The sequence below is a fragment of the Salvia splendens genome, chromosome 9 (genome assembly GCF_004379255.2).
Source record: "Salvia splendens isolate huo1 chromosome 9, SspV2, whole genome shotgun sequence".
In the NCBI taxonomy this organism is placed as follows: domain Eukaryota; kingdom Viridiplantae; phylum Streptophyta; class Magnoliopsida; order Lamiales; family Lamiaceae; genus Salvia; species Salvia splendens.
Genome location: NC_056040.1, coordinates 13,858,666 through 13,885,956, shown reverse-complemented (window position 1 = coordinate 13,885,956; position 27,291 = coordinate 13,858,666). Strand labels below are relative to the sequence as shown.

Here is a 27,291-nt window from a genome sequence, read left to right as displayed (position 1 = left end):
TGTATGCACTGGGAGTGGAAGAATTGTCTGAAGGCGTGGAGAGGCCAATTCACTAGTGGATACAAGGGCAGCCACCCGACTTTGATCCTCGAAGCCGTCACTGATCATCGGCTCTGGATCTGGCATGCGTACTTTGGCGTAGCCGGGTCGAACAACGACATCAACGTCCTCAACTCTTCCACCCTCTTCGCCGAGCAATGCAACGGCAACGGCCCGGCCATCGAGTTCACTGCAAACAGGCACCGATACCACATGGGGTACTACTTGGCCGATGACATATACCCACGATGGCCTGTTTTTCTGAAGACGATCAGCTGCTCAATGGGTGAGAAGAGGGTTTTATTTGCGCAAAAGCAGGAGTCAGTGCGGAAGGATGTCGAGCGGGCATTTGGTGTGCTCCGATCACGGTGGGCCGTTGTGAGAGGGTCGGCTCGTCATTGGTTCAAGGAAATCATCGCTGACGTCATGTATGCGTGCATTATCATGCACAACATGATAGTCGAGCATGAAGGTGGAAGCATCACCGAGTGGAACAATGATGACGGTGCATCTAGCTCGTATAGCACGGCGACCGAGCCCCCCGCTAGAGGATTACCGTTGGACTTCGACGAGGTTATAGCTAGACAAGCCTCAATGCGCAACCAACAAGACCATGCGCAACTCATGAACGACATGATTGAAGAAGTGTGGGCCCGTAACCGTCGTCGTTGAGTTTGCGTATTGTTTTTAATTCGTATTGTAATGTATTAATTTTTATATATGAAATGAAGTATTTTCCCAATTTTTTGTTATTTAAATATTCAAATAAAATAAAATGCATAGTGCGCGCCTTAGGGCGCCCCATTGCAGGTGGGGGTAGGAGGATAAAATTGTTGACGTGGCGCGCCATAGAGCGCGCCTTAGGGCGCCCCATTGTGGATGCCCTTAGGCCATTAGCAATGGGGCGCCCTATGGCGCGCCACGTCATCAGTTTTATCCTCCTACCCCCCACCTGCAATGTGGCGCCCTATGAATTTTCATTTTATTTGAATATTTAAATAACAACAAAAATTGGGAAAAACTTCATCTCATTTACAGAAATTAATACATTACAATACGAATTAAAAAAATACGCAAACTCTGCGACGGCGGTTATTCTTCAATCATTGCCCACTGTGCTTGGAGCACACCAAATGCCCGCTCGACATCTTTCCGCGCCGACTCTTGCTTTTGCGCAAATAAAGCCCTCTTCTCACCAATTGGGCAGTTGATCGTCTTCACAAAAACAGGCCACCGTGGGTATATGCCATCGGCCAAGTAGTACCCCATGTGGTATTGGCGGCGGTTGGCAGTGAACTCGATGGCCGGGCCGTTGTCATTGCATTGCTCAGTGAAGAGGGTGGATGAGTCGAGGGCGTTAATGTCGTTGTTCGACCCGGCTACGTCGAAGTAAGCATGCCAAATCCAGAGCCGATGGTCAGCGACGGCTTCGAGGATCATCGTCGAGTGGCTGCCCTTGTATCCACTTGTGAATTGGCCTCTCCACGCCGTCGGACAATTCTTCCACTGCCAGTGCATACAGTCGATGCTCCCTAGCATCCCAGGAAAGTCGTGCGCCGTCTCGTGCATCTTCATCAGGCCCTGGCAATCAGCGGCAGTCGGCTTACGCAAATATGTGTCGTCGTAGGCCTCCACAACTCCCCTACAAAATCTCTTCAGACACTCCCGGCCTATTGTCTCCTCGACGTTGAGGTACTCGTCGAAAATGTCCGCCGTGGTGCCGTTGGCCAACTGACGGAGTGCAACCGTTCACTTTTGCAACGATGTAAGGCTGGGTCTGCCGACGTCGTCTTCCCGATACGTGAAGTATTTATCTCGTGATGACAACGTCCGGACAATGCTGAGAAAAAAATGTTCTAAACTGACGGCGGAAAACAGCCTGTCCCCACTGTGGTTGATCGGCAAAATAGTCTGCAATCAGACGTTCGTGAGTTGCCGCGTGGTTGCGTCGGACAGACCTCCGACGTCGAATATGCCTATGGATCTGCTCCGCCGCCGCCGCCGCATCGCGCTGCAGTTGGGCTAAGCATTCCGCCATGGCCTCTTCAACGGCTGCATCTAAGGCTTCCGAGGTGGCCGAGGTCGAACTACCCGACTCCGAGGAGCTAGAACTAGTGACGTCATCGTCGTGGTTCATTCTGGTGTTTGAGAGAGGTAGAAATGTGACAGATGAGCGAAATAAGAGAGGTGCGATGTTCGTACGAACAAGAAAATAAGAAATGAGGTTTAAATAGCCATCCAAAACGCGTGCCATCGTCCGCGACCATCGTGTGCCGATCCCGCAATGGGGCGCCCGATGGCGCGGACGATGGCCTATCGTCCGCGCCATCGTCCGCCGATCCCACAATGGTGCGGACGATAGGCCATCGTCCGTGACGTAGGGCGCAGACGATGGCGGCCACACACAATGTGGGCATCGTCCGCGCCCGAGGACGATGGACGACATCGGGCGTGCCATCGACGCCTCATTGCGGGTGGCCTTACCCTTTACATGCTTGGAGGTTAAGTAATTTTGTTTTAATATTTTTTCAATTAATAAAATTCATAGATGGAAAAGTAGTCCTTATTTTTCCTTCTATTAAACTAATATTTTAATTATAGTTAATTTCCTTTTTAGTTATTTCTTTTCAAATAATTTTTATAAGTTTAGAATTTTCTTTTACGTAATGTGAAGGCCTCATGGTTGTATTACAAAGGCATGCCTTATGAATATTAATTTTATTATGTGTTTTTTTCTACTCTTGAGTTTCAATTCTTTGAGATTTTTTATCCAACTTAACAAACGATTTTTCACAATCATTTATGATTTCAATCATTACACTTCACAATTTATCAACTGCTCATTCATACCCGTTGGGGCATCATTCCTCCACAATTAGATGTCTTTTCGCCCTGTTTCTTCTCAAAATCCTTGTCAAGCGTCAAATAAAAAACGAGGATCATATTATTTGTTATACAAATATATTAACATGAAAAATAGTTGTTAGTTTTAAAAGACAATTGTGGTAACAAAACACACTACTCCATATTAATACTCCATCGTGTCCATGAAATAAGTTACCACGATTTGTTTTCCAATATATCCACTCAAATTTTGCTAGTACTTTGCACATATAAAAGTAGGGTCTTAGTAACTCACGATACTGGCGCAATTATTAAAACTTGTTTCGTCCATATTATGACAAAATTGTTTGTACATGCAGAGATAATAATTTTTTAACTTGGATGTGGTTTGGAAGATAAAAACGTTTTCAAATTTTCAAATAAAGTGTCCAAATTCTTAACTCCAAACCAATGGCGGATTCATGATTTGAAAATGGATGTTATGGGTTTTGTTTGGGCCAAACATCACTATTGTTTCAATATTCGGTGCGGTTGGAAGCAAAACAGAGGGGACGGATATAGAAATTTTACGTCCAGATAAGGGAAAATTGGTCGCACGAAATAAGCGGCCGACCCCTCCCGCCCCATAGATTCGCCATTGCTCCAAACATCTTTGTGTCTCTCTCCACCGATTGTATCTGTTGTTGAGAAAATAGACTCATTACGCGTTGGAAATGTTTGTACCAAACATGTGCCTAATAACTGGCGCTGTGATGGAATGTTCATGTGACTTGGACTAACTAGTTCAAACCCTCAAAAAGACGAATTAGACGAGACTGCTAACAATTCTTTGTTTTTTCATGTGAGATATATCATTATTAAATGAGATACCTGATTTCATTTCGTTGAAATTGAATAATGAAGTAGTGAAATTTGAATTATAATTTTTTTTATTGACAAGTCTAAACAACGATATCCATGAAGCACAACTAATGTTACATGAAAATATATAAGTTAGGTGAATCGGTACGGTATATCTACCTAAACCACCATATTGTATACCTTATCAAAATTTCGGTATTAGAAAATATCATACTTTTACATTACCATAATTTTTTATATACCAAAATTTCAACACGTATCTCATTCATGGTATGTTGTACTCCCTCCGTTCCCCATAGTTGAGGCGTAATTTTTCAGCATGGAGTTTGAGATATAGATGTTCAGTGTTTAAATAGATAGATAAAAAAGTAAGAGATGAAAAAAAAGTGAGAGAGAATAAAGTAGAAAATGAATAAAGTAGAGATAATAAAGTAAGAGAGAGTAAAGTAAGAATGAGATAAAGTGTTAGTTATTATTCCTATATATGGAAATGACTCAATTAAGAGAGAACTTTCAAAAATGGAAAAACAACTCAACTATGAGGGAATGAAGGAAGTGTCAAAATTCGGTATACTGTACGATTGGGATAAACTAGACTTTTAACATCAATGAAAATAGAATATTTGAGTTGTTAGAATATTATTTAAATTTTATAAATTAAAAAATATAGCAAGTATAAAATAAATTTTATACTATATAACTATATATTATACTCTGTTTCACAAGTAAAAAATGTAATATATTTTTAATATAATGGTATTTATAATTTACAGTATATATTCGGTTATATGGTAGTATAGTACCATATTCTGTATATGAAAATTCATAATGTTACTATACTGAAAATTTTTGATAAAGTATCATACAGTAATGAACGGTATACACAAAATTCGATATTTGTTTATATTTTTCAATAAAATAAGACATGTTTTTTGGTATTTTAATTTTTCCCTAACCATTTTCACTAATTACGCGCCATAAACCAACTTTGACATTAAAAATATAGAGAATTTGAAACTATTATCATAATCCTTTTTATGCCCCCTTTTACAATCATTTGCTGAAAACACCTATCAGAGAAGATGTTAAGAAAAAAATTATATACTACTGTATTAAACAAAATAAGAAAACACAGAATTGGAACAATGTTTTGCAGTTAATCCATGACAATAACAATAAGCAATTCAACTATTCAAGTGTTCAAATATTGTATAAAAAAAGAAAAAGAAATAAAAAAAAGAAAAAGAAATCTAGTTTACAAAACGTGCTATATAAATGTCGCCGAGGCGTGTCACCCCACAATTATTTCCACGCGACGCATCTCCACACCCACACATAAAAAGGCTTCGAATAGTAAAAATGAAAATAAAATGATTTATCAAAATTGGAAAATCTCAACAGCTAGCATCGGAGGAGCTGAACTTGAAAAATACAAAAATGCGATGAAAAGAAATCCAAAAATTCCCCACACTCTATCTGAACTTTCATCAAGCACATTCCGTTAGTGCTAAATTTTCATACAAATTTCTAGAGATTTCGCCCAGGAATCCGTAAACATTCTCCACTACTATGGCCACCGCCGCCTCCGCCACCTCGCCGTCACTGTTTTTCCCTTCATCTTTGAGCTCAACGCCCCAAAGGCAGAACAGCTTATTACCTTCTTCTTCGTCTTGTTTCTTCACCGGTGGGGCCCCAATGCGGGGCAACAAGACACTTCTGCAAGTTTCTGCCTCATCTGCTGTTCAATCGAACAAGAGAATGGCTGCTCGGAGGTTTGGGAGAGCGGTGGTGGTTGCTGCCGCTGATTATTATTCCACTCTGGGAGTTCCGAAGTCTGCTAATAGCAAGGAAATTAAGGCTGCTTATAGGAAGCTAGCTAGACAGGTACCTCGATTCAATTTTTTCTCAAAATATGTGAATATAGCATAAGGTTCTCAAAATGGTGTTTGGTTAAATTATTGGTGTTTGGCAGATTTTGTGATGTTATGTGATTGTGTGAAGGCCTTTGTTGTTCTGTTTAGGTTGATCGTGATAATACCTATTGAATTACATTCTAGATAACTTGTTCGTTTAGTAATTGTAAAATTGTTATTGTTTAGATGTTAATCATTATTTAGGAATTGACAATGATCCTTTTCTGTTTGGTTTTTTAGTTTCATCCCGATGTCAACAAAGAACCCGGAGCAACTGATAAATTCAAGGAGATCAGTGCGGCATATGAGGTAAGCATATGAGGATACAAGAATGTATGCGGAATGTTCAGCATGATTGACTGATTGGTAGTTGTTTTGCTGTGAAGTCACTTATACCGATTTGAGGGGAGTTTTGATTGTTACAATTAGAGTGGGATACAGTTGTCGGAACCCTATTATTTTTATTTTTGAGATTCTTGATCACAGCCAACATTTCATGTGATTGAGCCAGAATTGTTGAAACAACTTTTCAGTATTACACGGCCCTCCATTTTATGTGGTTAATAACTTTTGTTTCTGTTCAATCATTGATCAAGCAAGCAATCAAAGTTTAATTTGGTCAATGTCAACCATTTAATCATGTTTGTATGGCGATCAGATCACAGCTGGGTGTCTCTTTGTGCATATAGAGGGAGTGACCTCCAATGAAATGAGGTCACTTTGCGGGTTCAAGTATTCTCTGATTATGTATCTGTGTGCCTCAAAATGTATTTCTAAATTTACTTGCATTTTCCTACGTAGAAGCTCTGTTACTCGTATGCACTTATTACAACTTTCATATCTTTCGTTGCAACACTATTCTGCATCTTTGTCTCGAAATTGCCTTTTAGCTTCTTTGGTTGCTTTACTGAATGATTATCAATGGTTATCTCCTTTAGTCTCTGTGCAGTTTTGTATCTCAAATTGTTATCAAGTTATTAGGGTATCCCTGTCTTCTACTACTTTTTTTTGCTGCTCTGTTTGAGACTTACATTGCTCCGCATTGCAGTCTTTCTGATATTAATTTCATGATGTCCTAAATATTTGCTGAAGTTGAAAAATCAAGATTCCCATGGTTGTTGAAGAGTGTGTTAGATAGTTCTCACATGCTGTATGTGTACATTTATTATTTTGAGAATCCTGAAGTACAATATTGTCAGGTACTATCAGATGACAAAAAAAGAGCTTTATACGATCAATATGGTGAAGCTGGAGTGAAGAGTGCTGTAGGGGGAGGTGGTGGTTACACGGTATTTCCAATTTTCTATAGTATTTGCCTCATTTGTTTTCTTCCGTTCTTGCTCTTTGTGTTTGTGTGTACATGCTGTTTCGTGGTTAGTTTATTATAAGATGTAGAAGAAAGAGTTATAGACAATAGATGAAACACACCTTATGGGTGCACTAAAGATGCCAAAGACAAATGTGCTTCAGATTAACAGCTAACTTGTTTGGGAAATTTTTGCCCCCCCCATAAATCATCCCATTTTCCTGATGACTAATATTAGTCATTTTCTTAACTTCTTTCATTCCCTTGAAAAAATTCAAATACTGATGTAGGGATGTTATAAGGTTGTAATACAAAGCTTGATGTTATGTATTTTAAAGATAACTTTATACATGTAAAATCTTCAAGACAACTGTTTCTTAGCTAAATTATATAGATTTCGTAAGCATGGAATATTTATCATAAGTGACTTGTGCTAGTGACTTGTAATGCCACGATATATTGGCTTATGCTGTGCTGTTGTATATGTCTTTCCCATAGGCTACAAATCCATTTGATCTATTTGAAGCATTTTTTGGGCCTAGTATGGGTGGATTCCCTGGAATGGATGGAGGTGGATTTGGAACATCACGTCGTAGTACTGTTTCCAAAGGTGAAGATCTCCGGTGAGTCAAATTTGAGCATATTATTCTTTGACATGCCTGTCAATTGTCATTTTCATTAATGACCAAATTAATTTCTTCTTCTTGTCTATAAATATAAGAAGGTTCGCATAGTTACTCAGGTGAGGTTGGATCTTACTTAACTTCTAATTTGGGGATATTTCGGCCAAAGATATCTTCTGCTGCACTCATTTTGTGTTACGGGAATTTAGCCTCATCAAACTAACTTATTACTGAAAATGGATTTTAGTTATGACATGGTATTGGAATTTACTGCGGCTATCTTTGGAGCTGAGAAAGAGTTTGAGCTGTCCCATCTTGAAACATGTGACGTTTGTGCTGGCACCGGAGCAAAAGTAGGCTCCAAAATGAGAATTTGCTCGACATGTGGTGGCAGAGGTCAAGTCATGAGAACTGAGCAAACACCTTTTGGCATGTTTTCTCAGGTGCTTGTTTATATAGTCTGTTAAAAGGTCATTTCCATGGTTGTGAGTCCAATTCTTGCCTAAAGTTTATATGCTTCAATTTATTCGTAGTGATTACCTTTCATTTTTCTTAGCCACTTCATCCTCATTAAATTAACAAAAATGCACGTTCATGATGAAATATGGATTAACTTAGGTTTCAATATGCCCAAATTGTGGTGGGGATGGTGAAATGATATCTGAATCTTGCCGTAAATGTTCTGGTGCTGGCCGTACACGAATTAGAAAAGATATCAAAGTCAAAATCCCTCCTGGAGTGAGCAAGGGCAGTATTCTTAGAGTTGCAGGAGAGGGTGATGCAGGACCAAAAGGGTATGTGATACACTGTTCTAGTCATTGTTCTCAATAATAAGATTTCTCTAGTTAACCCAACTGATGAAGTGTTTTACTTTAAATATCTGTCATGTTAAACTGGTTAACTGCAGGAAACCAGGTGACCCTGAAGGCATTTGCATAAGAAATACTCTTGTGAGAATTAATCACAGGATATTCTATCATAACCAGTCCATGAGATAGAGTCATGTATTTGGTATTTTGGCAGCATAGACATTCATTTCTCTAGTTGCTGCTTCCGAAGATGCAGGCTAAAATTTGAAGCCTGTTAAAAACAAATCTATTCTCAAGCTGCCTTAATAAATGTCTAAATTGTCCAATTTTTAAGTGCACATATAAGTTACGATTAGAAGTATTCAGAAGCTCTGCAATGTGATGATGTCTTTGGAGCTCTTGTTTCAAAAGTAAATTTGTGGCTACTCATCATCTAAACTTGACAAGTTTTAACCATGAAGGGAATTGCGAGAATTATTGAACTTTGTTCACTTAATAGTTGGGGGGCAGAGTGCATAATGCTTTTTCAGGGGAAAAAGGGGTAGAGGTAGTTGGATGGGTATGCATGTATGGTGCTTATAAATTTAAGATTTTTGTGTTGCATAGTTGTTATAAACTTGTTTGATACATGTTCTTCTTTGTTGTATATAGCTGATGTAAAATATAATCCATGAAACACTAGGTGTTACCACTTCCTGATGCTTCACTTCTTTACAGGGGGGCACCTGGAGATCTTTTTGTGTATCTTGACATCGAAGAGATACCTGAGATTCAAAGAGATGGCATAAATCTCCTTTCTACTATTCAAATCAGCTATCTGGAGGCCATATTGGGAACTGTTACAAAGGTACACTTACTCTTGGATCTTGATCATATTTCCATGTATTTTCACAGGCTCATTAATTTCAATTTTCAACTTACTTGCATTTAAACTGCTTTTGGAAATATTTTATTTCTTAAAGTATTATGACGTTTCTTAAAACCTGCCACCTCTCTGATGTCTGGTTATTTCCAATTCTGCAGTACATGTATGAGCTCATCTTTTGTCAGTTGTTATTAATGAAAAACTATAACTCTACAAGTTTACCTTTGCACACTGCATTTATATATCTGCTCTATCAGAGTCTATAACCTGTATCTGCAGTAGCCATTCCTCTCAATGTCAACAACATTAAATATTAAGCAATCTTCATAATCTTACTAATATAACCATAGGGAATTCTTATATATGGAATGTTGGCATAGAAGGCCAGATAAACTGGATTTTATTGAGTTTTCGTATGTACCGTTTAACCACAAGAAACGAAAGGAAGGACAAAGTAAACTATACAAACTTGATTTCCTTATCTACAGGACCAGACATGATAATTTTCAAGGAAAAATATGTAACTTTTGTTACATGGCATTGTGAAAAACTACGGAAACACCTGTATACTAAATTATTTGTTGAGTTGCATGCAGATTGTATTGAACTCTTCTTTGTAACTAGGTTATGTTTTGCTGTGAAATATTCATGATATTTACTTTGTGTCAACATGACGATGCTGCCTGGTATCTGAAACAGGTAAAGACGGTTGAAGGAATGACAGATCTGCAGATTCCTCCAGGAACTCAACCTGGAGATGTACTGGTCTTGGCAAGAAAAGGTGCTCCTAAATTGAACAGGCCATCTATACGTGGCGACCATCTTTTTACCGTTAAAGTTAGCATACCAAAACGCATCAGGTAGCCAAAGGCCTTTCACTTTTATATTCCAAATATATCTGCTTGTAGCTTAAAAATTTGCTGCTTGTTAAATAGTTGCAGAATAGTCTCTTCTTGTTGGACTTACCTGTTTCATCTTTTTTGTGTACCATTGCTATATGATTATACACATTTAGTCTATCCCTTGATTTGGAATTTGAATTAATCATCTTTTTATGTCCAATACTTCCTACTAGGATAATCTTTTTCATATTAATCTGTTGTCACCTGTTTCTGGTGTTGCACTGCTGGAGTTAGAATGTGTCAGTTTCTGGTGTTGCACTGCTGGAGTTAGAAGTAACCTTTTCCTTCCTGCATCCAACCAACTCTTTCATATTGATTTTGATATCATGGTAGTGCCATTAGCACCGAGCAATAGTATTATATGATGTTACAAAGAAAAGGATTAAATAAATTATCTAGCTGTCCCCATTTTCATGCATATTGAAACAAGGAAATTCATCAAGAAGTATTTGTTCGTTGAGTGTTAGACATGATTCATATCTCAATTAGCATGTCAAGCCAATTCTAATCTTATCTTTTTGTAATGATTGATTATTTCTTCATGAACTTCATTAGAATTAATATACTTTGTATCCGTCTTCAGTGCAAAAGAACGTGAACTACTTGAGGAGCTTGCTGCTCTTGGCAGCGCCCCTGCAAGCCGTACAAGAACTCGCCCAAAAGTTCAACAACCTGGTGAGCACCAACATTCAGCTGGCTATGGCTATGAAGTCTTGTAAATTTGTGGAAAACCTAGTTAGTTTTTTCAGTTTTATCACCTAGACTATTGTGTGCAAGTTTCCCTACTTTAGTGTCAAGCTGGGAGGTTGTGGGTCTTATTTGGGGACTTGTTATTTTCGTATTGCACTGCAAATTAGAAGAGTGTTACAGACACGAGAGTATGCGGAAGTGGAACTGAAATTACAGTTTTACATCTAATACTGAAGCCTGATCTTGTATCTGCTTTGCAGATGAAAATACAGAAGTTGAAACGAGTCCAACCACGGAAAAGGAAAATGAATCAGAAAATGAAAGTGACGTATGGAAGCAGTTGAAAGATCTTGCTGGGTACATTCTATTTTCCTGTTGTTTTCCTACAAATTTTTGCTGGAAATACTGAGCTATCATCGAACTTAATTACATCACTCATGTCCATATTAGCATATAACTCATGCATATAGGAAGCTCCCAACTCAAAGTTTGAGATTTATCTTTTTCTTGGTGATCCCATTACATGGATAGAAATTACAGTTGTTGATTTTTATATTACGTATGTGCAATGGAGACTGAGTTTACATATTTCTCAAAAGGCACACCAACTTCTCCATGCCGATGCAGTTTGAAATTAACATGATAATTCTTATAGTATTTCTTTAGAGATGAAGTTTGAGATTATTCTTGAGCATTAGATTGATAACATTATCGTGCTCTTTCTTACTTTGAATGTTCCTATCACCGCCATCGCACTTTATTTGTCTGCACAGCTTCGCTTAGAGGATAATACCTTGGTTGCAGGTCTATTGCTAATGGAGCAATAAAGTGGTTTAAAGACAACTTATAACTCTACATACGGGTCTGAGTCATCCACGGCGAACACTGCAGCTTAGGCATGCTGGCTGTTTCTCGACTACAATCGTTACGCAGATTTCATGGAACATTTTGCGCTTCCAGCAATTGAATGCTCTTCAGATTAGCTGAGAAATTTGAATTATAATCCATTGTGATTTTTTTCACAATTTTTCCCTATGCTGTAAATTGTAGCATGAGTTAATATTCTTACTGCAGAGTGACCTCACTTTAATTCTTTTGTATGGCTGTGAATCATGTTAATCAGTGATGGAAAACATTAGTTAGAAATGTTGCCAAAATTACATGAATTTTCTTCCATCTTTGTACTACCTCATTAGTCATTAAGATAGTTGTGGTTTTTGTCTTTCAAATTGCACTTGGTTCAATGATTTGTGGGCAAATATGCATGGAGTAAATACAATAATATAAATCTTGTCATAATATTTAAATAGGGCTGGATCTGAAATCGTATCTTGATATTGAGATACGTATGTTTGTTATACGTATAATATAGTGTTGGCCATTAAATAATTCTAGAGAAAAATCTAAGATTGAAAAACTAGAAAATCACAAGTTTGGGGAGTAATCATAAAATCTCAAAAGTTTGTGCATTTGATGGCAAAAACTATTTGTGATTTAATTAATACTATATATTTAATCGAATTTCTGAAATAAAAAAGTTGGATTCATTGAGTTTACGTGCGTTGTTACTTCTTGCTATTACTATGATGCAACGACTCCCGAATAATATTACCTTACAAAATCAACGGCTACGATCAGATTAATAGAAACTAAAATTAGATCAGACGACTGGAATTTGTACACAAAAGTATTTCCTTAATTAGTGGACTAAGAATTAGGTTTATATATATGTCGTCCAAAATCCAAAGAGGCCGCCTTGTCAAGTCCATTAGGGTTTGTCAGCCCATCCTCTTTCCCCCCTCTCTCCCACTCTCCCACTACAGAGCTCGTAAAACCCTCAACCCCCGAGGTTCACAGCGGCGGAGACTCACGCTGCGTCGCTGAAGTAAGTGTTTCTCAACATCTCTTATCGCGTTTTCGATTCTCCTCTCTCAATTTCGACCTATAATGGAGTTTTTTCTGGTTCTTTATCTTGTTTGTATTCTTACCCTCTCTGTATTCGTGTGATGATTGGGGATGGATTAGGGTATCTGGAATTTGTGTTGATTTTGCGTGTTCAAGTTTAATTTTGTTATGGTAATGTTGTTTGGTTTGATGATCATGTGTAGTGAATCGAATTATTACTTCCACTGCGTTAAATTGGATGCGTTTTATCCGTATAACGTGTAGTCTTTTGTATGTTTATGTGGTTTCGTTTGTACTATTATGTTAAAAATCTGAGAGCGTGATATTTAAATGTTTATGGTAGTGTTTTCTTTGTATTTGATGAACACGACTACTATCGTAATGTTCTTGTAGATGTGACAATGTAATTACTTTACATTGTTTCCTGTTTATGCATCATTCTGAAGTAATTTGTTTAGGCGTGTGCAATAATATTTTATCAAAATGCCTAATTTTATCTTTTATCCGTTCGGTATATTAGTAGTTAGTTTTATGAATGATTTCTGGGCGGTATTTACTTTAGTAGAATCATATTATTAGCATTTTAATGATTTATTAATTTCGAGTACGTAGCTCATTCTTCCACAACTTATTGGATAGTAACTTGCAGAGTTTTTGGATAGTAAATATACAGAACTTTTTAGCAATGTAATGCAACATTTTATAATCTGAGATCATCATTAGTTTCTACATGTGATATTCTTATTAACATTCTGATGATTGGCAATATTATGTCAACTACAATTGGAACAATTATTATGTGTTAGTGGCATTCTATTACTTAGGACTCTTGAGCAGTACTGGCTTACTTTATCTTGTTTGTGCAATCAAGATATGCATCAATCGTTTATGCCTTATATTTACTATTGTAGGTATTTCCTTGATTCAAAAACACGTATGGTTGACTAATGATCCTCCTTGATTTTATATGATTGCAGGATGTATGAAATGGATATAGCTATTGATCAAAGTGCTTTCCCTAATGCAGATGCCCAGCCGAATAAACGAAGGAGGAAAAAATCCATGGTTTGGGATCACTTCACAATTGAAACTATAAATCCTGATTGTGTCAGGGCATTCTGCAACCAGTGCAGAAAATCATTTGCTTATATATCAGGCGCAAAGCTAGCTGGAACCAGTCATCTAAAGCGTCACATTTCTTTGGGAATCTGCCCTGTTGGGCGTAGTAAGAAGGAGAAAGATCAAATGATTTCACATGTTCCACCCCCTGTGAATTTCACTAACATACCAAGAAAACGTTGCCATGCTTCAAATGGAGTCCCGAGTACTTACTTTGACGGTGATAGCTGCAGCTACGACCTTGCAAAAATGGTAATTCAGCATGATTATCCACTTGATATGGTTCAACAATCTGGTTTTGTGGATTTTACAAGGAGTCTTCAACCTCAGTTTAATATTCCTAGCGTGAGCCTATTGCAAGAGCAGATTATGGGCATATACTTGAGAGAGAAGCAAAAGCTTATGGACCTTCTTTGTGGAATTCCAGGACGTCTAAACCTCACAGTAAACTTATGTACGTCAGATCAGAGTGTAGCTTATGTACTGGTAACAGGTCACTTTACCGATCATGATTGGAAGTTGCAAAGAAGGATCTTCAATGTTATTGCTGTACAGTCTCCTGATTCTGCAACAGCCTTCATGCATGCTGTTGCTGCTTGCTTGGGTGATTGGGGCATTCAGGACAAGTTATTTACTATCACTCTCAACCTCAGTCATGCTATTCCAAGTGCTAGAGAAACTATTAGAAATATGCTACCTGTCAAGAACACCATTATTCTCAAAGGTCAGATGTTGATTAACCACTGCTATGCACGTACAATGAGGAGTCTGGCTCAAGATTCTCTATATTCCATGAGGGAAACCGTTCAGAAAGTACGGCAGAGTGTGAAGTATGTGAAAACGTCAGATGATAATGAAAAAAGATTTAACAAACTGAGACAAGATCTTCAAGTTCCCAGTACAAAGAGCTTGATTATTGATGATTTGACCCAATGGAATACCACTTACCAAATGTTGGTGGCTGCTTCTGAACTGAAGGAGGTATTTTCTAATCTGGATGCTTATGATCCAGATTACAAGTTGTCTGTGTCCTGGGATGAATGGCGACAGGTGGAAACACTCTGCTCGTACTTGAAGATGTTTTATGAGGCAGCGAACATACTAAACTCCCCTGTTTACCCAACAACTAACTCATTCTTTGATGTTGTGTGGAAAATGTATCTTAAACTTAAGCATGATACTGAGAGCCAGGATTTCTTTGAAAGCATGCTGACAAGACCACTGCTGGATATGTTTACCAAATTCTGGGATGATTGCAACCTTGTTCTTGCAATTGCGGTTGTTATGGATCCAAGGTTCAAGATGAAGGTTGTGGACTTTAGCTTCTCCAGGATATTTGGTGATGATGCCGACTCTCAAATCAAGGTTGTCGATCAGGGTCTGCATGATCTGTATCTTGATTATGTTATGCTGTCCCTTCATTGCCCTATCATAGAAGATGACAACGAGCATCTGGTGAAAGCAGAGGTGGTATCTGAAGATATTCTTTGTGATGGTGATGATGATGATGATGGCCTGTCTGATTTTTATGTGGACATCTCAGAAATCATGGGCGAAGCACATGTCAAGTCTGAGATAGACCAGTACCTTGAGGAATCGGTTCTGCCCCGTGTGCAAGATTTTGATGTATTAGGATGGTGGAGAGTGAATAGAGAAAGGTATCCTACTCTGTCGAAGCTTGCTTCCGACGTGCTATCTATTCCGGTCTCGACTGTCCCTCCAGAATCAGTATTCGATTCAGGGGAGAGGAAGATGGATAGCCACTTGAGTTCCTTGAGACCTAAAACCGTTCAGGCCCTCGTGTGTGCAAAAGATTGGCTTCAGCATCCGCATACACTACCTAATGAAGTATTTCCCTCTGACACTTTTGTTAAAACAGAACTATAATTCTTTTTTATTGCACACTCATTTTTTGTAGAGTTTTTTTGCTAGGCTTTAGCTAATATTCTTTGTTCTTTGATGATATAAAGAAGAATATTTTCCCCCATTAAACCGTTTAGCCATTGTTTCAATTTTGCACATCTGTCTATACTTTTCTTCTATCCATGAAGTAGTAATTGTTTTTATTAAATTGATACTATTGTTTAAGAGTTGTAACATAAATATAGGGATATAATATTAACATAAATAGTACTATGTGATAAGTTATGAATGTGTAATTTTCTTTGGTTATACTACTATCTAATTATCCACAACTACTATTCATGAATATCTGGAGCTATAAAATGTTGATGTAACTAAACTCTTGATCTTTTTACTCACAACTAATTCCAATAAACTCAATGGGATAACGAACATTAGTGAAGATAGAATAGAAACCATATACTTTTATGATTGAGTTTTTGGGTTATTTTATAGCTTGAAACATTTTAATTGCAGCTTATGATTCGTGCTATTTTATACATTAAAATGTACATATTGAAATGTCTTTTCTCGTGAGTACTTGCTCAGAACGATGACAAAAGCTATGCGTTTCTTGCCATAAAAAAGAAACAAACACTCCATATAGCAAATTTATTTACTCTATGAGAAACCAAAATTTAAAAACAAACATTTTAATTAGATTTTGTTTCTCCCTCACCAAATGCGTTTCGGTAGGATCAGGTGCACTTTATGGCCTGAATTTTGGAGTGATTTAGTATAAAAATAGTCTGAATTTTTAAAAATATAAAAATAGCCTGAATTTTTAAAAATATAAAAATAGCCTTTATGAAGCCAATATTTATGTTTCCAATATTTATGTTTTACGAAGAGCGCCATAAACTACCATTGTTGATATGGACCTGACCAAATAAAAACAAATTCTAAAATTAAAATTAAACATAACTTAGTCATTAGACCGAGAAGATTTATAATGACTCATGACTTTGACGATGAATTAATATTTAATGGTCTTAGACTCTTAGGTTTGGGCGAGAATTGTCTTTATGAATGAATCATTTTTCACGGTCAATTTATCATGTTTCTCATAGAATATATTATACATATATATCCAGTTTGTGAGCAGCAACAAATCATTATTTCAGATATTATAACACTAAATGATACGAAAATGTCCACAACATGTATGGTAACTTCAAAGGTAAATTTGTGTGCTTATGATTACTGTATTTAAATAGTCGAAAACCTTGAATTTACGGCATTACAGACACAGTGGTCCTTTCCATATTATAAATGTTATCTTATCCCTATTCATACATTCCTTGCTTGCTGCACTTATTTTGGAGACAATTTCAAATATTTTTGAAAGTTTAAACACCGCATCCAATTAAAACCAACTATCCCAATTATTAAATACTACTACTTCAAAATTGGCGCCTTTCTTCATTTTTTGCAATTACTATCAACCATGGTGACATCTAATTATTTTTAGAATTAATTAAAAAATTCTACCGCATCCAAATGATATCACTATACAATCATACAACGTGGAAAATATATTAGTAAATCGCATGAATACATAGTTAATAACCACTATATAAAGTGAAAGCTACCTTGGTGGAATTGAATACAAAATCTCTTGTTGTTGCCTCAGTTTTATCACGGCCTTTATAACTTATTAAATTTGTAATTAAGTACGTATTATGCCTTGTATTTGTGAAATATGGTTGTTAGTCCGACATAATCAATGATCATGTCCAAAGTTTATTTTTCATTATTATTTGTATCTTGCCTTGTATATACACCATCAATATACAATTAACACATAGTAGCAAATTATTATCACACGCAAATATACTTTTAATTATGTCGCTCTCATTGAACTTTTTGTTGGCCTAAAGCAAAGGTCTTCCACGCACATAGTGTCACAATGTCAATAGGTAAATGCACTTTGCAATACACACCAACACCATAGTCCATATATGTGTGCATACAAGTTTTAGTCCCTAATTAATTGCACACAATTACTGAAGTTATTAATAATTTGTTGTTTTGAACAATCTATCAAACTAACAAATCCGTGTGACGATTTATTTTTTTAATTATTATTAAATCTCGTAATATCACAATTTATTAAGTACTCCATACCACAACAAAGAACATTGAAAGATACAATTAAATTAGTCACATTCTTCACTGTCTAAGCCCAGATAGAAATTAAATAAAGCACATAATTGAACCATAAACACTAATTGGAAATGCCACACAAAAATTTAAACCGACATCTTCTTTATACTACTAAAACCCAAATAAAATGGAACATAAAAAGTAAAAACTCACAAAACCTTATTTAAGCTCTTCTAAAACTAAAAATCACACAACACTACTAATACTGATCAACTAATCCACCAAAATTAACTAAAACTAAAACCATAAAAAGAGGATCAGTTAATAAGTGAATGGAGTGGAAACAGAGGCAGCAGCTCAGGCGGGTCGGATCCTGGCGGAGTGCCAAACGGGTTCGGGTGCAAGTAAAACCCCTTCTCCGCAATGGCCCTCTCTTCCTCGTCGCTCGGAGTCGCCGGGCTCCCCGCGTACTCCAGCGTGGAAACCGGCGACTCCATCACCGCGCCGCCGCGCCGGTTGCTTGCGCCGAGCTTGATCTTGAGCTTTCTCACGGTTGTCCTTCTCTCGTGGAGGTTGAAGGCGGCGGAGTCACGGCTGCCTGCGGCGGCGCCGGTTAGCCTTTGGACGACTTCCCGGAATGTTTCCGGGTCGGTTTGGACGAATGTGGTATCCGGGTCGTGGAATATGGATCGGTGAGAGGAATGGTTGGGAGAAGAAGCAGCCATTGTAGAGAAAAGAGAGAGAGAGTTTTGGAGAGATGAAAATTGTGGCGAGGGAAGAAGGATGCATTTGATTCTTCATTTATATCGTTCATGTTATATACTGTCATGTGTAAATTTATGATATTCATTAATATTTAATACATTGAAATAGTTATATTATTAATCGTAAATACCATATATATGCAACAAAATACGAAACGTAACACTAAATTTCTTGCCATATAGTAGTACTACTTTCTATGTATCTATTGTTATTTGATTATTTTTCGTTGGTAGCTATGATTTGCAACATATATTCATATATATTTCTTGGGTTAATTTATTTTGATTTACTAAGGAAAAATCTACAGGAGTTATTGACACTGGGATTCACATATTTTTTTCACACGTGTAAAACTAATATGCAAATATGGTAGCATATGATGTATTACTTGATTTACAATTAGTTTGCGTGGGTAAATCCATTATGAGTCATGACAATTCACAGGCAAATAAATCTTGCCACATCCAATCCCACTTATGTATTTATTATCTTCTAAAAAAAAGTGTTTTAAGAGTTGTTATATGACTATTAATCAATAAGCTTATCTTTGAGTTATAATCACAACTATTTAATTGAAAGTGTTGTCTATTTGGATAAAAATGCAATTTATACGAATGGTTAACCGCAAATTATTAATATGAACTATAATAATGCCATGTTTTCTCCAAAAAGTCCCCACCAGATTAGCTCTAACTTTGGGCCTTCGTAGTTGGTAAAAATGGTAGAATCACCACAGCTTTCAACGTTTACATTTAAAGAACAGTTATCATATAAGTAGAATCACCACAGCTGAATAATTCACAATTTAACACAATCCAAATTTCTGTAGGCTTTAGTAATGCATGTGTTTTTGTTGTGTTCAAAAACAGGAAAATGAAGGAATCCAAGTCAGCAATCTTACTTGTTACATATTGCTTCGAAAAACCTAAGGAATCCAGCATCAGAAAGATTCTACTTAAAGGGAAAGATCGGCCAAATCGAAGGTTCTGGAAACAGCTTTGCACCACGACTCGACCTTCTTCTTTCTCACTTGCTCCTCTATGACTGGACGGAATGTGGTGTCTTTCTTCATCTTCTCCCCCGGAGAGAATATCTGCTCCTCCGTCCACACCCCCACGGCTAGTCCAGCAGCATAGGCGGCCCCAAGCGCCGTTGTCTCTATATCAGCCGGCCTGACTACAGGATTGCCTAACAAGTCAGCCTGCAAATGACCAACATGTCAATTTGGTGCAATGCAGCATTCAAGCAAAGTATAGCTCGTTGAGTTGATGAACGAGAGGACATGAAATGGCACTAATGAAACACGACTATGATGAGTTAGTATACACTATATAGCATAGCATAGAGCATTCAAGATGTTGTTTGGTGTGATGTAGCTCGTATATTCACAAGCTCATTTAGATGATCAACGAAGCAAAGCTATTGTAGCTGTAGCACAGAGTATTCAATATGTGATTTGAGGTAATGCAGCCTTCTGTCGTTGTAGCTTGTGTTTCTCTAAGCTTGTTTAGTTGACAAACGAGAGCACAAGCAACGCTCCAATAAAACACGGCTGTGAAGAGTTAGTATATTGCACTCTAATGTCATAGCATGGAGCATTCAAGTCTCAAAATGTCATTTTGTGTGTCGTGGGTGTCTAAGCTCGTTTGGATGATCAACGAAGAAACGCTCCAATGAAATGCAAAGATAATGAGCTAGAATACAACATGGCATAGAGAATATAGATGGACAAAAAAAATCAGACCTGAATTTGCATTAGTAGGTTGTTTACGGTGGCGCCACCATCAACTCTGAGCAAAAACTCCCCCTTCTCTTTCTTGACCTCTCCCTTCTCGTGTGCATCCTTGTGCATCGAGTCCAACACATCCTTCACCTGAAAACACATGCTCTCGAGCACAGCACGAGCAATGTGGGATTTGTTAGTAAACCTTGTGATGCCAATGCAAACTCCTCTGGCATCATCGCGCCACCAAGGGGCAAAGAGTCCATTAAAAGCTGGCACGAAATAAACCCCTCCAGACGATTCAACCTGCATCGCCAACTCCTCAATCTCACCAGCACTCTTGATGATGCCGAGGCTGTCTCTCAGCCACTGAACGGCAGCACCAGCAATGGCTATCGATCCCTCCAAAGCATAATTGGTCGGGGCTTTAGGCCCAAGCTTGTAAGAAAGAGTGCTCAACAGGCCATGATTCGATTGTATGATCTCTTCACCAGTGTTCAACAGTATGAACGCCCCCGTCCCATACGTGCTCTTAGCTTCACCTTTACGACAAGCTTGTCCCACCATCGCTGCATGCTGGTCACCGAGGCATCCAGCAATTGGGATCCCTGCAATAGGCCATCCTTTGCCTATATTACCTATTACCTCAGCATTACTGACGATATTAGGTAAGATTTCTGAAGGAATCCCGAGAGTATTCAGAATCTTCTCATCCCATTCAAGTGTTTTCAAGTTCATCAACATAGTTCTCGAGGCATTAGAGACATCAGTGATGTGCAGACCGCCTTCTTTCCCTCCGGTCAAGTTCCAAATCAACCAAGTGTCGATTGTTCCAAACAACAAGTCTCCTTTCTTCATGGCCCCCTTCACAGAATCAACGTTTTCCAAGAGCCATAACAGCTTTAGTGCACTGAAATATGTGCTTATTGGCAAACCACATTGCTCAACAAAATGAGTTCTACCACCAGATAACTCCTTTTCCAATTTTCTGAACAAAAATATCAATAAGAACCATACATTTTGATGAGAACTCAATACTTGCATAAACAAATCAAGCACAACATCCTTACAAAATCCATAATCAAACGAAATTTTATTGAATAGAAAGCTAAACAAACCCCAGGAGATGCAAAACCAAAATCCAATGGGAAAAACACCGTGAAAGGAAATAGAGTAATCGTCTAAGTTACTATACGAGTAAAGAATCTTACCGAACATCAACTAACACTATTAACCCATACCAGCTTTAGATCAATTTACACTTAACAGGTAAATTCAAGGTACAAACACAACCAAATTCAGTCAATGCAAATTCAAGAATGAGGCATGAATAGTTCATAGAAGCCAAAAAGAATCAAGAGGGTGAGGAGAGACCTGCAGATGGAAGTGGTTCGGGCATCCATCCAAACAATAGCATTGTGAAGAGGCAAACCAGAGGATTTGCTCCAAACCACAGATGTCTCTCTCTGATTGGTCAATCCAATTGCTTTCAATCCGCTATCAACATTGTGCCCAGCAGCAGTGGCTTTGTCAACAGCTTTTGCAACACATACTCTCACACTCTCAAGAATCTCCATTGGATCATGCTCCACCCATCTACCAATACAACAAAGTCACATATCCAATCAAAAACCCACTGCCTATTACTATTGATCATATATACACATACACACACGCACGGTTTTACACTCCAATGATTTCATGAGATGACTAATCACGCAGTTGAAATACACAAACACCCACGAAAAAAGATTGAATCTTTCTTTCACATAAATAACGAATTTCAAGAACATGTTGAATATTTCATGTAGGGAGGAGAAAAAGCAAGGTTATATTGTGTATTGATTCATACCCTGATTGTGGATAGAACTGAGTGAATTCAACTTGGTGAGATCCAACCGATTTAGCAGAGCGATCATAGATTATGAATCTTGTGCTGGTTGTGCCTTGATCTATTGAACCAATAAACACTTCTTCCCCCCCTGACATTTTTCCTGAAACTTTTTCTTCTCAAATTTAGAATTTTGGTGTGGAAATGATGAAAACGGAGCAAATGAGATGATGTGGAAAAAGTCAACCTATTGGAATGCCTTGTGATTTGTTTCGGTTATCAACTGCTTAGACCATTCGCGACGCGGTCTCTTATCGGTCAGTTAACCGTCTCATCTCTTAATTATTCATGGGCTCCACTGTATTTTTCCCTCCATCTCTTAACTAAGAGACCGCACCTGCAACCCTCCATCTCTTAACCGTCTCTTAACCATCTCTTAACCATCTCATCCTTTAACTATTCATTCAATTTATTTTTATTTCCAACAAATTCAATTAATAAAAACACACTTCATTAAATAACATAAAATTACAACTTAAAATTAAAAAAAAACATAATTAAAATCCTAAAAAATATTAAAAATACATAATTTAATTTCTTCTGCGCACTCTATTGATTGCCAAAGTTTGCCCAAATGTGCTCCATTAGATCATCTTGGAGTTGGGCTTGGGCGGTAGAATCACGTGTCCTTGCCCGAATAGACAACCGATCTTGCATAGATGGATGCACTCCACTGCGAGGCGGACTACTTGCGGTAGAGCTTCCCGGGGTTTCAGGGTCGAACCAATTTCCCGTCTCAGGTCCTTCGTTGGCGACAGTCATGTTGTGCAAGATTATGCATGTATACATGATGTCGACCATATTCTCCATAAACCACGTACGAGCCGGAGCTTTGATAATGTTGAAGCGAGCTTGGAGAACCCCGAACGCTCTCTCCACATCCTTGCGAGCAGCCTTTTGCTTCTGCGCAAAAAGAGCATGTTTTTCATTCACCGGCCTGTTGAACGTCTTCACGAAGGTTGGCCACTTCGGGTAGATGCCTGCCGGTTGTTAGCGATGAAGTTGATGGCCGACGCTTTACCATTCAAAACTTCGGTGAAGAGGTCGGATTGGTTGAGTACGTTGAAGTCGTTGTTCGATCCGGGGACCCCAAAATACGCATGTCAAATCCATAGCCGGTAGTCGGCAACGGCCTCGAGTATAACGGTGGGGTGGGTGCTGATGTGAATCAAATTGTACATTTTTATTCCCCTAACTTTACATGATTTATATAGTTTGATGCTTGCAAAAGTATGTTTTGTGGTGTAGGAAGATGAATGAATGGTGAAAGAAGGAATGAAACTCAGATGATGAAAAAGTTGTGCGAAAATTCCAGCAAGTACAAGAAATTGGCCACCCGGCCGGGTGATTTTGCAATTGTAAAATTCTACCCGGCCGGGTAGCAGTTTCTCGGGCGTTTCATATGGAAAATGAGGCAGTTTCATGAAAAAAGTGAGAGAAAGAGAAAAGGCTGCAAAAAGGTAGAAAAAAAGGCTGTAGAAGGAAAAGAAAAGGGCTGGGGGCATTAAAAAGACATGGCAGTTGACAAAGTAATTTGGATGGGAGTATTTTAATGCCCAAATATTGGGTATTGGAGGGGGGACGAAAATTGCAGAGGAAGGAAGGGAGATTCAATCTTCATCATTCCGGAGGAGATTTGCTACCATCTACACATCAATTTCATAAGTTCTTTTTGTTTATTGGTTGTTGATGTGTAACTAAATTTTCACGTTGCTCCTAATTTGTGAAAGATGTAAATTACCCTAGGATTCTATGGTTTAATATTAATCTATGATCTTTTTCTATGGTGCTTATTACATTGAATGATAATTCCGGCCTGATTTATTATTCAATCTTATCTTTTAGCCAATGTCTCTTTAACTTGGTTAAAAGGTGGAAACGTAGATAAAGAGTTTGAGATTTGTATCGTGTTCAGCATATGAATCTTGGATAAGTTGATTTACATGTCGTTACAATAATTGTTGTACATTTACTATGCGTCTGTAGGAATGTTCAATTGATTTTGTAAATGAATTATGTACGTTGGAACTTAGAAGTTGGATTAGAGCTTACTATGCGTCTGTAGGAGTGATAATCTGATGAGTACGAATTTGATCTTAGTGTTCAGCAAGGTTAAATTCAAGCATCTACGAACATGTTCAGTGCAAGTAGAATGAACGAGATTATTACAACTTTCATTAGATTAATCTCTAATCCATAGGTTAATTGGTCCGTTAAGTTAATTCACATCTGGAGCATATTAGGAGCGACGTTCTTTATCTCTTGAGTTTCTCTACTTTCATAACCTTAGTTTGTAAATTTAGTTTATTAATTTTGTCAATTCTTGTTAAATAACCTACGCCTCCCTGTGGTTCGACACTCTTTTACTACAACTGCATCTGTACTCTTGCAGAAAGTTGTAATTTTAGAGCTAATTTATTAAACTTGTGTGAATCTTGCACTTGATATTTAAACTCGAAAATTACACATCAAGTTTTGGCGCCGTTGCCGGGGAGGCAACTGATTATTTAATTTAGGATTCTTTTTGTTTTTATTTTTTGTATAGTCTTCTAACATTTTATTTTTTGTAGCTAGAAGACTAAGTCGAGCCAACGACTTTAAACAAAGGCGCTAGTTGGGAGGCAACCCAATGAGTTTTTAGTTTTTTTTTTTTTTTAATAAATCGAGGGTTTTGTTCGCTCAATTCTTTCCTTCGATGTATTTTTATGAATTGAGTATTTTGTTTTCTTTTTGTTGTTTTTAGTTTTTCTTTTTGTAGGAGCAACATGGAGATGTGATTCACATTCGAGCCTATGAGGAAGCACACCGACAAAGGAAAATACACCCACCCACCCACCCGAATGCACTATGGATATCACACCTAGTTTGGGGGAGTCTTCTTTCCCTTTACTTGTTATGTTCTTCTTTGCTTGCATTGAGGACAATGAAGCATTCAAGTTTGGGGGGGTTGTGATTGATTTGTTATGCATTATGCACGTTTATTGGGTGTATTATATGCTAAAGTGTTGTGAATCATGTAATTGACGGGTGCATGCTAGATCTTCGGCTTTCTGGTTGGGAAATCTTGCTTGATTTTACTTGATCGTTGAAGCTTAGGATGGATGGAATTTGTGCATGTATTTATTTGAAATAGCATGTTGTGACTACATCCGATTTCTTGAGTTGAGGAGAGTATGAAAGTCATGTCTTGTGGAAATTATCTTGGATTGATTTGCTTTATCGAGTGAACCGCTTGTATTCATTTGTGTCAATGATTTGGGAGGATAAGGCACTAGGATGAACTCCATGGCCAAATGATCACATGCCTAGTCCATCTAATGATCCCCTATAAGCCACTTTGAGCTTAATTCCCTATTATTTGTGTAAACACTTAGCCAATCACTTAGTCACTTAAATAAGCCGCATTTTAGCCTCATCAATAGACCTTGCTACTATTTGGGTGCTAAAGACAAGTTTGAGCTTTGGTGATTTGAGTTTTGAGTGTTGGGTGGTGAATTGTAAAGTGTAGACATTTTTAGACTTGATGTAATGTATAGGTGAAAAGAATGAAGTTCTTAGAGAAAAAAAAAAGAAACAAAAAGAAAGAAAAAGACGACCTCCAAATTTGCAAAAGTCGAGGTCTTATCAAAATAAGGAAAAAAAAAAGAAAAGAAAAAAAAAAGAAGAAAAAGTTTGTGAAATAAATAGAGCTTCTATTTTTTACGATGTTATCTTGTCTAGAATGATCTCAAGTTTGGGGGAGTGAGAGTTTGGTTGTAATATTTTGATGTTTGATCTTTGGAAGGAAGTTGTAGGAGGAAAGAATTTGGCACTCAAATGTGTAACTTTTGAGCTAACTATCCATATTTATCCTACCTCATCCTTAGCCCCATTACAACCTGGAATTAAGACCTTGGACCTTATTGTTGATGCTTGTGGATGTTTTGTAAATAACTTGGTAGAGTTAATGAAGTTTGATTTGAAATCCGCGAGTCTATGTGGTAAGTAATGCTTGACGAGTCAATGATGACGGTTTGAGTTGTATGATCACATGTTTGGACTTACTTTGAAATGCACCATGACTTGAAGTTCTAGGTTGATGAGTGATGGTTCATGACAGTGGGAAATCTTGATTGGAAATGTTGGGGTTTAGATTTTGTCATTCGTGTCTCTATGTGATTCATTATTATGAAAACTTTTGTGAGCTGAGCTTTAAAGTTTTGTGTTTATTGTGATCTTGCTCGAGGACGAGCAAGCAAATAAGTTTGGGGGTATTTGATGTGAATCAAATTGTACATTTTTATTCCCCTAACTTTACATGATTTATATAGTTTGATGCTTGCAAAAGTATGTTTTGTGGTGTAGGAAGATGAATGAATGGTGAAAGAAGGAATGAAACTCAGATGATGAAAACGTTGTGCGAAAATTCCAGCAAGTACAAGAAATTGGCCACCCGGCCGGGTGATTTTGCAATTGTAAAATTCTACCCGGCCGGGTAGCAGTTTCTCGGGCGTTTCATATGGAAAATGAGGCAGTTTCATGAAAAAAGTGAGAGAAAGAGAAAAGGCTGCAAAAAGGTAGAAAAAAAGGCTGTAGAAGGAAAAGAAAAGGGCTGGGGGCATTAAAAAGACATGGCAGTTGACAAAGTAATTTGGATGGGAGTATTTTAATGCCCAAATATTGGGTATTGGAGGGGGGACGAAAATTGCAGAGGAAGGAAGGGAGATTCAATCTTCATCATTCCGGAGGAGATTTGCTACCATCTACACATCAATTTCATAAGTTCTTTTTGTTTATTAGTTGTTGATGTGTAACTAAATTTTCACGTTGCTCCTAATTTGTGAAAGATGTAAATTACCCTAGGATTCTATGGTTTAATATTAATCTATGATCTTTTTCTATGGTGCTTATTACATTGAATGATAATTCCGGCCTGATTTATTATTCAATCTTATCTTTTAGCCAATGTCTCTTTAACTTGGTTAAAAGGTGGAAACGTAGATAAAGAGTTTGAGATTTGTATCGTGTTCAGCATATGAATCTTGGATA

The 27,291-nt window shown here is 37.6% G+C and overlaps 4 protein-coding genes across 4 annotated transcripts; 2 read left to right on the top strand and 2 right to left on the bottom strand.

The window, feature by feature from the left end:
- The first annotated feature begins 5,101 nt into the window (after positions 1–5,101).
- Positions 5,102–12,012, top strand: LOC121746646 (chaperone protein DnaJ-like). The gene is made up of 11 exons (XM_042140555.1): positions 5,102–5,628; positions 5,898–5,966; positions 6,857–6,946; positions 7,462–7,586; positions 7,834–8,029; positions 8,205–8,380; positions 9,113–9,242; positions 9,960–10,120; positions 10,746–10,837; positions 11,113–11,209; positions 11,657–12,012. The coding sequence occupies exons 1-11, from the start codon at positions 5,314–5,316 to the stop codon at positions 11,700–11,702; spliced, it is 1,497 nt and encodes a 498-aa protein (XP_041996489.1). The 5' UTR covers positions 5,102–5,313; the 3' UTR covers positions 11,703–12,012.
- A 603-nt stretch (positions 12,013–12,615) lies between these two features.
- Positions 12,616–15,868, top strand: LOC121747108 (zinc finger BED domain-containing protein DAYSLEEPER-like). Its single transcript, XM_042141095.1, has 2 exons — positions 12,616–12,737; positions 13,735–15,868. The coding sequence occupies exon 2, from the start codon at positions 13,736–13,738 to the stop codon at positions 15,761–15,763; it is 2,028 nt and encodes a 675-aa protein (XP_041997029.1). The 5' UTR covers positions 12,616–12,737; position 13,735; the 3' UTR covers positions 15,764–15,868.
- Positions 15,869–18,009: 2,141 nt separating this feature from the next.
- LOC121747652 (VQ motif-containing protein 11-like) lies at positions 18,010–18,654 on the bottom strand. The gene has a single exon (XM_042141729.1). The coding sequence runs from the start codon at positions 18,607–18,609 to the stop codon at positions 18,202–18,204; it is 408 nt and encodes a 135-aa protein (XP_041997663.1). The 5' UTR covers positions 18,610–18,654; the 3' UTR covers positions 18,010–18,201.
- A 789-nt stretch (positions 18,655–19,443) lies between these two features.
- Positions 19,444–22,455, bottom strand: LOC121746806 (glycerol kinase-like). Its single transcript, XM_042140737.1, has 4 exons — positions 22,225–22,455; positions 21,747–21,968; positions 20,394–21,360; positions 19,444–19,850 (listed from the first exon to the last, which is right to left on the bottom strand). The coding sequence occupies exons 1-4, from the start codon at positions 22,359–22,361 to the stop codon at positions 19,605–19,607; spliced, it is 1,572 nt and encodes a 523-aa protein (XP_041996671.1). The 5' UTR covers positions 22,362–22,455; the 3' UTR covers positions 19,444–19,604.
- Positions 22,456–27,291: the final 4,836 nt, after the last annotated feature.